The sequence below is a fragment of the Propithecus coquereli genome, unplaced genomic scaffold, assembly GCF_000956105.1.
Source record: "Propithecus coquereli isolate 6110/MARCELLA unplaced genomic scaffold, Pcoq_1.0 Scaffold205, whole genome shotgun sequence".
In the NCBI taxonomy this organism is placed as follows: domain Eukaryota; kingdom Metazoa; phylum Chordata; class Mammalia; order Primates; family Indriidae; genus Propithecus; species Propithecus coquereli.
Window position 1 is genome coordinate 3666325 of NW_012145523.1, and position 11947 is coordinate 3678271.

The 11947-nt window shown below is 38.3% G+C and overlaps 1 protein-coding gene across 1 annotated transcript in view; it reads right to left on the bottom strand.

Moving 5' to 3' along the window:
• Positions 1 to 11947, bottom strand: part of DCLK1 (doublecortin-like kinase 1) — a 328500-nt gene that overhangs the window by 64552 nt on the left and 252001 nt on the right. The window contains 1 exon segment of the mRNA XM_012644043.1: positions 9066 to 9160. Within this exon segment, the coding sequence (XP_012499497.1) occupies positions 9066 to 9160 (95 nt within the window).

Consider the following 11947-nt stretch of genomic DNA (forward strand, 5'->3'; position numbering starts at 1 on the left):
TTTGCTTAATGAATGAATAAATTAATTAATTTCATTATATTTTAACAATTTTGTGTATTAAATTATCCAGTGATTTTAAAATAAATAGCTTGTATACATACACACACAGACATATACACATACACATTTTTTTTTCCTGCAAATTAGATGACCTTGGGAAAAATGCCTTCAAACCCGGGAGACATCTAGTATGCTTTTAAAAATGCATGTTAATTTTTTTTCAACCAGTTACCAGTATTTCTGACAAATTCATCCTTAGGCAACCCTGAGAGGAAGGTATATTACTGATTTTAATACAAACAACTAAAACAGAATTCTTCATCAGATAATCTTATTTTGTTGTTACTGCCAGTGTTTTATACTTTAGATGTCATGTGGTACCATTCTGCAGTAACTCAAATGTCACTTGCTGATGCTAATTACAACACAAGAATGCCATATACATGATTATGAAGGTAACCCTGACCCCTCACGGTCATTTTAATTTTAGTGTCTGTTTATCAAGCTTTCTGAAAGAAACTCACTGAACAACATAGGCAGTTTTTCCTGTTTATTATATAGTTATTCTAAGGGGTTAGGCGTCACAAAGTTAACTTCAATAGGAATAACATGGTCCAGTGTGAAACACAAGGTACAACATTTTACAATGAAACCACAGCACAAAGTGATGGAACTTTCAAAACTGGGTAGTTAAATGAAACATTTCATCAACGCTTAGTTCTACAAAACTCTGCTGATGGCCTTGATGGATGGATTTTAAAATATATTGCTGTTTAAAACATTTTAACACCAACTGGTTTTTTAAGAGAAGAATACACATCCAAGCAACTCAAACTGTAAGCAGAAAGTATGTAACTTCTTTATAAAAAGTGTATCCAAATTTACAACAATCATAGTGTATTTCAAAGTAAAGAGTCCTTAGAAAAAATAAACTCAATTCTTTGCTTGTTGAAGAGTACAAGCTCCTCAAAAAAAATCACAAGAAAATTAACATTCATAGTTGTTTGCCTGTAACCTTCAGATATCTACTACCCTGTCTTCAAAGACATTTTGTGGCCATATATAATACAAACATTCATGTATTACATGCATCATTTATACTATCTTGGAATTTATCCATCATCTTTACTAAAATGAACCACATTTTAAAGACACCATATGTCATGCACCCTTAAGAGTTATGGTGAGGGCCTCTGATTTCATACTTTTTCCACATGCATTACAGGCACAAAATTACAAATATTTTTCCGCTGACAGTATAACACACTATATCAGGCAATTGGTATGTTGTATTCAATGTATCTCTAATTTTCACACTATACCTCTGTGGGATATCTCAGTCAGATACAGTTGTCACTAACATGCACAATTAGAGATGCTACCAAGGCTAATGCAAAGATGCATAAATGAGCAAAAGTATGCATATGGAGTAAATTCATTCAATTAACATTTTCAAGTGTATATATATTTATGTAGATATATACACACATATAAGCAATTATATTCAAAATTTGTCAACAGTTTAGAATCATGTTTTGAAAGAACAAACAGAATTGCCTTACAGGTTATCTGGCTTTGTTATTAAATTTACTTCAAAATCAAATACACTCTGAATTCTCTTCTATTTATGTTTCAACATAATACTTGACTACTCACAACTCAATGTTTCTTTTTTAGTGAATATTGATTGACAATCACTACAAGTCACTGATACACAACAGAAAAAAATCAGAGTATTCAATCATTTTAATAATTGAGTACCAATACATAATGATATTAAACATTAATGTGTACTTATATTTAATAGTTAACACAATATTGGATTTGGCTGGATTTCAAATTTTTTGTTTATCTGGATTTCATATTTTTTCATAAATCAGTACATAGGAATATTTGGAACCATTTGCCATACTAGTTTAGCACACTGCTCTTGAACTTAAATGTGCCCCAACTAATATGTCACAGAGTAACACTTTATGATATGAAGATTTCATGTCATACAATTCCACAAGAGCCAGTAACTTACAAGGCTGTATCACAAATACCATACTTCACTATTTATGTTCTGTACACATACACAAATACAGAAGCATACCCACATACACACCAAGCCCGGCAAATTTACATAAATACCCACACACCTGTATAGATATATGGCCACATATGAAAAATTTAGCAGTCCACTAGTTAAAATATAAGCAATTATTTTTCAGGAATATTATTCTATATTTTCATTCACTTCTTTAAGAAATGTGGCTTTTAGAATTCACCGTTTTTAAGTAAAAAAAAAAAAGAAAAAGAGCCCAATCGTGTATAGATCTGCAATGGAGGCAACCAGAATACCCCTGCTGGTTAAAGTAGGGAACACATACAGTACATCAATGCTGGTTCAAATGTTTTTAGAAAATGTTATTTGGTTTCTTAATATTTAGATGAGCCAATGTATGTTCCCTCCTGCTTAGGTGATTAAGCAAGACAAAGAAGAACACACCACGTGGCTTTTAGAATCACAGTCTTTTGAGTTCCTACTGAACTTCACACTTTAAAGTTTTGCATTTCTAAAATGCTGAAAGCAGGGGAAATTTCTAATATCTTTTTCTACAATGTCTAGGTCAAAGAAAAAAAAGTGAGTGCAAATGAAAAAGTGTCAAACTTTCAACTACAGCACGATGTCTTCAAAACACATTTAAGGATTACCATAAGGACAAAAATGCATGGCTTTTGCTGAAGTGCTCTCCTGCTCAGCAGAACAACTTTAAAATTCAGTGCCTAATTTTTTATAAAGAATTCTATAAGTAAATCTTAAGGGCCTATAAATCACCAATTCAGTTTCACCAATGAACTGAAAACTTCTGGTTTGTTGCTAAGATTTTTTTATTTCTTCTTTAGTATAATAGAATTAGGCGCTGCATAGAAAGAGATCTCAAAGTCTATAAATGGTGTGGTGTTTCAATCTCTGAGGACTTTAGATTCAAAAAGTAAATGATATATATAGCCCCTGAACAGTCCTTTAATAAAAATCATATGTTCAAAAGATTAAATGCTGGAGAATAGCATTTCCCTTGGAACTGCTTGAATGGAAAGTTGGCCATGGTATCTATCGGCAATTAGTACAAGTCCAGTTTCTTTTTGCCGTGTCTAAACAAAGCCAGGGGCTTTATCAGTTGGCAATATCTGCCATTTGTGCAGAACAAATAGCATTTATTGGGCCTTTCTAAGCAGTAGTTGTCCATAAGATTGACAGTGCAGGGATGTTAGAATTATTGAAATTTATTTTTGTTCTGGACCATCTGACCCCACCAGATTTAAATTAACTGTTCCACTGCTTTCTTTGCATTTTTGACAGTTTAGTCAAATACATACTAATCTTTTATGAACTCAACTGTATTAAGTAATGCATTTTACAAAGACATAACTAAAACAGACACCAGCATAGGCAACCTCACAGATGTTTACTGTTTCAGCTAAAACAAAGCAGCCTTTTGATCTCAGCAGGAGTCTCTGGTCATTTCTATTGGAAACAGTTTTAAAACCTGAAGTCTGGAACAGGTATTATTATGAACTGTTCTTTCAAGATGGAATGGTTCAGTTTGCAGTTCTCAAATAACCTGCCAGAGAAGTGTCTTTCTCTACAACAGACAGGATAATGAGGCACTAATTATTATAAGGCTAAGTTTTCAAATGCTGTTAGATTGCCTGGACGTTTCTTCTTCTTCTTTTGGTTGGAATATTTTATTCACTTGTAAAGTGAGATGGTAACATATGTAACTACAAACCAGATGGTAAAATCTGCTAGTTGAACAATTTATCAAGGAGATAAATCAATAACATTTAAAACAGTGTATGACAACTGAACTTCTCTCCATCTTGAATCAAACGTTTTTAAATTCAGTTTTCAAGCAAAATTTGAAAAAAAAAAATTCATGTAAAATCCTCCAAATGACATCAAACATTTTTAATTTATCACCTACTGAGATATGTCAAGCCTGGAGAATATCAAAAGCATGCTTCACAAGTCTTAAATTGTTAGTGTTTGAACTAGTAAAAGTAAATGATCACTAGGCTATGGCTTAAATACAACAGACCATACACATTAAATTAATTTTTAACATTCAGATTTTAAAATAATTATTTTATTTCTAAGCAAAGCTGACTATAATGTTTAAAACAGAGGACTAGAAGAGCAGAATTAGTAGGTTAATGTTTAACAACGGGTTATAATTATAGACTTACTTGGTTTAACACAAAAGGAGTTTTGCATATGGAAATTTCCAAAACACCAGCAAGATCCAGGATTTATCAGAATGGAGATTTGAATATTCTGGGCCTGATTTATACAGCACCATTTAAGATAATTTTGCTTTTCAAATTGATTTTTTGGAAAAAGTCCAGACAAAATTTTTTTTAGCTCTGCATGTGAGAAAAAAAAATCCTAGCTTCAGCCTTTGCACATTTGAAAAATTACATAAATGATTATAGTCCATTGGACATGAAGAATATTATAGCAATGCCATTGGACAAGTTTTTCATGTTGGCATAGAGCTTAAGCTATACTTACACTGTTTCCAATCAAAGATAACTTCAATAAAAAATAAAATTTACTTGACAACAAAAACAAGGAAAGTTCCTAAGGCTTAATTTTAGAATCTTCATGAGATGTGTCCTTGTCGTGAGTTTTTTTTCCCCTAAGATATACCAACTCACAAAATGATAAGTAGCTTTTTCTACTATTCAGGAAGAAAAAAAATCTAACTGAAAACTTTTATTATTTTGCAATCCAAATTTTAAAAAGAATATAATATAACTTAAGAAAAAAAGGCCTGCTAGTGCCATATTAATATGCTTTGTAGAAAGTACAGAAAAATCTATATGACTACTTATGATTAAAAAGATATTCCATCTACAGAAATCATGACTCTATACTGCTGCTACGTCATTAGCATGTTCCTGTACTCCATTTGGGGTTCACGTATGAAATTCATCTAGAGCCAGGCTTCATACGAAAATCTCAGCAATTAAGCAATTTTGTGTTCAAACTCTTCCCAACCAAATCAATGTAGGAGACATTTAGAAGAAAATTTCTCCTTCAAGGATAAATGTCATGAATACAAAATGCCTACATATTTACTTTTGCATGATTTGGTCTTTATCATGTCAAGGTATGCAAAACTCTTTTGTGTACGTTGCTGTTAGACTTTTGCTTAGAAAATGAGAAACCTTCACCCAATCACAAACCATATACATTGCTCCATTGTCTCTTTTACACTGAGTCTCCTACTGAATCCAAATCATCCGAAGAGAGGGGGCGGTACAGGTCCTGAAAGATGAAGGGCGGTACAGATTTGTTTACTTGGCTTTTCTGGGTGCCCTGTTGCTCTCTTGGGAGCAACAATGAATGGGTATCCTTTGGTTTCTAATATCATTATAACTTTTAATGTCGCCAATTTGGGATATGAGAAAAAATAATAATAGAGAAACCATCTAAACAGACGAAATAGTGCTGATTTCACCGTCTTGGCAAGAAAATGCTGCTTGACCCACTCATGAGGTTTTGCTTTCACTGGTGCCCACCTGAGATTGACAGCCCCTGAGATCTGTCAAGGCCAATTCTGCTTCTATGAGTCTAGGCAATTCCTCCTTGAACACTTTCTTCCCATTCTGGGCAGAAATGGAACTTGCTTACCTCACAAAATAATTTCTTGGGAGCCCCAGCTGGCATTCAACAAATTCTGGTCCCAGAGCAGCAACTCAAGCATTGCATTGGCACGGAACATAAACCCAACAAGAATTGCTTTTTCAAAATTTTATGTTTGGACAACAGAAAAAGTGCAATATTCCCCCCCTCCACCCCATCCCTTCCTAATGCTCTTTCCCTGTTCTCCAAACACTCAACTCATCACCTCCTCTCTTCTTCCCTCCCGCCCCTTCCTGCTACTAGATCTCTCTGCTGGTAGCCAGGCAACCAGTTCAGCTCTGCAGAGAGTGTTTAGAGTTGGCTTTTTTCCTATTTCGTACCACCCACTCCTCACATCATCTTACTGATCAGATAATCTACAAAAGTCAGGGATGTGGGAGTATAATGGGGAGCTTCATTCAACCTACACAACGCAACACATTTCTTCCTGATGGATTAAGAAATGGGACCAAAAAAAGTTCATGGGTGGGAAAAGAGCCTCCAAGATCTGCTTCTGTGACCAAACACTTCTAGACAGCAACTTAAATAACTGTGCTTTGGAAAAATAGGTTACTTGGTACAACGCCATGAATATGTTTATGAAGAAAAATGTCTGGCATGCAGACTCTTATTGTGTAAGACTATTCTAAAATGTCAAAAGAGGTAACATGAAAATAAGATCTTAACAGAAGAAAAAAAGCTAATTGAATCATAATTAATACAAATAAAAACATAGATTTTCTTATCTGTAAAGAAACTAGTCAAATGTCTCAGTATTCCTTTTAATAAAATAGCTTATGTTTTTGTATTTTAAAATGGGGTATGGAGTGTGTTTGTGTGTGTGTTTGTGTTTGTGTGTGTGTGTGTGTTGTGATGGGGTGAGGGCAGTCAACTCATTTTCTTGGCCATGTTGCTAGGCAACAGAGAAGGGAAAAAATAGAAGTAGCTACTGTTTTCCAATTTGCAATAAAAAGAGTTAATTTATTCTTTGAAGTGTCTTCTTTTAGCACATGCCATCTTTCACTTATTTCAGTATTTCCTGCATAGGAGTATAGCCAACCATTTGAGAAGAACATTAACCAAATTTGAAACAGGATCAGTTTTTAGGGATATTCTAGGCCCATTTTAACTGGGAGGGCTTATTTGATGCAGTTGCCTACACACCAAGATGAAAGCTCTTCTCATTAAAGCAGCTGGGAACGTCTCCATGCACTGACATGGTACATGGATGGGGGATGTTCATTTATGGCTTAAATTCAAAAGCTTGGAAACTGAACCATCTTTGAATATATCCAGTGCCCTGCTCACAATATGTGCTTAATAAATGTTTTCAGATGGTGACAAACCCTGTGTCACCCTAAAACAAATGGGATTGTGTTTTCTCTCAAGTACAGTGTGTGCTATGGTAGTTTAAATGGCAAAATGAAGAATCTATAATAGATCCATACCTTATAATAATTTCCCAAGCGCTAGAAATGTTAATTATATAAGCCAGTGGCCACACAGTGGATGGAAATTTTTTGCCTCAATTGGACAAAATCATTGTGAAACAGAGAACAAGAGAGCAGAAGAAGGAAATTCTAGCTTCATTCTACCAACAAAGGGACATTTGAGCAAAGCCTTACATCCCAAGATGGAAGTCTCCAAGCAAACAAGAAGGGAGAGAAGCTCCCATCTGTAGCAGGCATTCTCAATCACTCTAAATTTAATCTCAACAACTAAGCAAGAGCTACACCAATAAATCCTTAATCTGAGTTCAACTAGCTCAGAGATTAAAGAGGGATTTCTATGTGAGGTGTACTCTCCAAGATAGACACTTCGAGAGAGAGAATGTCCTCTGAAAGAGGGCCCTTCCCATGCCATACCTAATGGCTGTCCCTTGGAGCCTTGCTGGGTAACATTTACAAGAAAAGAATGACCACACCAGCTCTTTCTCCACTCAAGGATAGGCCTTTAGGAGATTAAATGAATTTGGCCAATTCTTCTTTGAGTAGTTCACTAAGGATTCCTGTACATTCAAATGCCAAATCAGACTGTGGCCAAGAAGAAACCACAGTGAAAACACTCAAATGGAACTAGAATTATTGAGTTTTCTATCTGGAAAGAAGCTCTGTTTTGTTTTTTCAACTGAGGCCCAGAAAAGATAATAGACTCATCTAAGATAACAAAGCCACTGAGTGGACAAGCTGGTACCAAACAAACCCCAGGCTTCATCAAACAAACCAGACAAGCTCAACCTGATGCCAGGAGAACCAGTGAAGAAAGATAATAAAACCTGATATTTGGTGCAACAGGCTCTGAAGGAACCGGGGACTGACTGAGTCTCCCTGCCCTCCACTTTTAGACGGCTGATGGTTCTGGTGGCCTAAAGACACCCCCTGGGCAGGAATCTTGAAGAGAGGGCCTTCCATCTTGGAGGAAGCTTAAATTTATGGAACTTAGAAGCCTTATTTTAAAACACATAATAAAAGGAACAAAATTCAAAAGTCCAGCATTTGAGTATAGTAGCCTGCAAAAAGTCCTTTCTTATTAAAATAGTGGGTGAGCACCATCGTAAAACCTCCTAGGAGCAACTCAGGACAACCGCCCACTTCTGAAATCAGGACCATGAAGGGCCTTCAATTTCTTCCACTGTACCTCCCTCCCTTCTCCCCTTCCCACTCCTTTCATTCTTGCCTCATTGTTACTGGAAAAGACAAACAATACAGGTTGTGAAGGGATGAGAGCAAGAGTTCTTCCATCTTGAAAGAAGCACTGCTCTCCACCCCCTTCCATAGTGTGGAGAAGCTAACACTGTTTCCGGTAACTTTTTCACTGCGGTCTCTAAACTCAGCCAATTTCTCTGTTATTACCCAAGAGGCTAAAAATAAATGCAAGTAGTGATGAAAGAGAAGGTGCTTGATGTGAGTTTCATTCACAAAAACACAGGCCTTACGCCCCCATCCCCTGCCCCGTGGACCCTACGCTGCTCTGGAACACCACTCCATGCCACACGCAACGCCCACCAGGACCCCGTGCCCCGCCCCCGGTTACCAGCACTTTTTCTTTTCCTGGTGGTCAATGAGGATAGCTAACAAAACTCATTACAACCATGAAAGCTTACAAACCGGAGCTCATGACGTCTGTGCATTCAGAACAAAAAGAGGAGGGTATTTAAAAGTGAAGCAGCAAAGGCACATTCTTGTGAAAGTTCCAAATCTGAACTTTCACAAAGAAACTAAACACCCTGAGTTCTAGCTAAACCACAGCAATAATAAGTGACCCACCTTTGGTCACCTCCTGCCCTGGCTTGGTCATCACCTAGAGACAAGCAGCACTATTTGCTGGCACCTGTACCATTCCGCACCTAGTGGAGACAGGTCTGAAACGGGCAGCGTGCTTATTGCCTTACCCTCTGCTTCCGCAGGCTTCCTGGGCTGGTGGGTGATGGGCTTGGCGACTTGCCCGAGCGCGGAGTAGAGAGCTGACTACCAGGGGTTCCATTAACTGGAAACACAAAGAATCACACAGAGAGAAAAAATGGCATGTTAAAGAATTTTCACGACAAATCATCTTCTCCGAGAAATAAACAGTTATAGAGGGGCATGTGCTAAAACTCCAGACACCCTTTCATCTGTATCGAGAAGAGCCTTGGGGAGCAGCCTTCTTTGGAAAGTCACTGTTTTGTTAATCCTGTGTTTAATAGAGCAGCAGGTGACAGAATGATATTTTTAAATGCACTCTTCACAACTTTCCTGATGAATTTATTAACGATGACTTTAACAGTGCCAACAGGGATTTCGGGAACGTGGGTAAGGTCCTGAGATACTTTCAACGGGATTCATCCCTAATTCTTTAGTTTAGCTGCCCAGTGCTACCCAGCAGGAGTAGATATTAGCACAGCTCACTAGTGACATTCCCAGTGACCTGATTAACAGATCACTATATTTCTATAATTAATAACTTACTTCCGGAAAAAGTTCCTGCATCCACTTCTGCCCCCGTCCATCACCCTAGCCTGAGTCTGTTGGACCTGCCTTGAACAGGACAAAGTAACTGGCCACAGACGCTGAGGAACAACTCATAGTTTGTCTTTGCTGCCATTGAAAAGAAAAGCTACTTTCTAACAGGTTCGAATCACTGGAATTCTACTCGAGTCTCAAGAGTTTTAGACACCACTCTCATTGAACTGAATTAAAGCCACAGAAGTCAAGTAAGCAATTCTTTTCTTTAAGTAACAGCACCCCTAAGAGCAGGTAAAACACTTAAAAACATGATTTTATAAAGATACATGAGGTGCCTCTGTTTTACTTGTAAAAATGACAACATTACAGTTCCGCAGTCAGTGAAGTAGAATTAGCCGGGAGACACACACATTCCTGAGGGTGCATAATAAATGCTTTCCACGAGGCAGAGCGGCGATGCATTGCACTTACCTTCTATGAGCTCTAACATGGACACAGTCTTAGTGTTGGACCTGACAGTAGCCAAGAGGTGAAATCTCTTCTCAGCCCTGAGCAGAGCACCAGCCGAAATGGGAAACGGTGGGATTAGCTAGGGACGGCTAAGGCTGCTCCCAGAGCAGGCTGAATGAGATGCAGGACTCATCAGCAGATGCCTTGTCTGCGTAAGGCTGACGTCTCCCAAGCAGCAGTGGGAGGTGCGGGTTCTGTCTTAGGCTGCATCAAAGGTGTCAATTAAGCCTTGTGCCAACGGAGGAGCCACCACAACCCCCACCGGGCTCCCTCCGGAAGCCCCAGCGCTTTCAGTACTTTGCTCTGAATCATAATGAGGTGCCTCTGGGGGCAAGAGACCCAGTGACTCATCCGAACATCCAAATGACAATAACTCTTCTAAAGCCTGCTATCTACCAGGTAATAAGAACGCCCTCACAAAATTCAGGAGCAAGCTACGATGTTTATTGATTTATTTTCAGAGAGGATGTTTTCACAAAAACTTACAGCCCATGAAAGTGGGAAGCTCCTTGTTTTGTCATTCCCTCCAAAGACCTTAAAAAATGTCATATATCTCATGCTGTACTAATCTGTAGTCTTGCCTTTGAATGTATTTGGTGACTCCGTCTAAAAAGAAGCCCCAAAACTATGGGGTTTTGTTGTTGCTGTTGTTCGGGTGTTTGCAGAGTGAAATGGAACGCTGAGAGTGCTTTAATTTGCTTGCGCTACAGTCCTGTCTGTGCCAAATGGGCTTTATGCTCCGGCCAGGCCACATTGCACTTCCCAGCAGGTGGCCTCTAAGGAAAGGGCCCTAAAACAGGCAAGGACTACAGAGATCTGAGCAGAGGCAGAATCTACAACTAGAGAGGCAAGGGACGCCCTGCTGGTTGGCTGCAGAACATGTTTTATGAATATAATATTTTCTTTGCCCACTTGTATTCTACTTTATGCCTTTACATCGTAAAAAAAGTTTACATGGACTGGGAAAACAGGGAAGCTAATACAGTATTAACACTTTTTACTTCTGGGGCTCCAATCTTACCAAGCTAATGGACAATGAAGAAAAAGGGAAAGAGCACTCACAGGAAAAGAGTCTTAGGAATACCTTGTTTAAAAAGCAAAATGAAACAATAAAAAGCCTGTATGTATTTAGTGAGTACCCATCATATGTGTGTCTCAGTTTACTGAAGACTTATTTTCTACGCACCAGTCAATCCACTTAACCTTTTAGATATACATACGTATGTATATATTAATATATATATATGAACTCGTTTAACTCACAATAACTCTGTGAGGTAGTCAGTATTATTTCCGCCCATTTTACGAACGAGGAAACCGAGGCACAAAGATAGATGAGCAATTTGACAAGAAAATACAGGCAGAGCCCCAAACCTAACCTAGGCAGTCCAAAACCTGCACTCGTACTACCACCTTCCTGTACTGCACCAGCCTTCTGGCCTACAGGGAAACCAGAGAACTAAACCAGTAATTACAATCAAGTATGCCAACAAGGGAAGCATTGGGTGCTGCTAGTGGAACCCTAATAAGCTTGGCCTGCCACCCTGCAGAGAAGGCAATGGGTAGCATCGTTAGCCCGATGAGGCACGGAGGGCACAATGAAGGAGAAGTGTCCCCAGACCCAGGGACCATCTGGTTCAGGGCTGCGTGTGGGAGAGGAGGCCAGTACAGTGTGTTGAAGAGACGTAAATAGTCAGAGTAGCAGGGGTGTCGAGTCGGAGGGGTTGGAGCATCAGGAGTGAGGTGGGGGCTACATGGTGTGCAGGGCTTTAACAGTCACGTTAAGAAGTTTGGGTTTTTTTTTTTTTTTTTTTTTTTG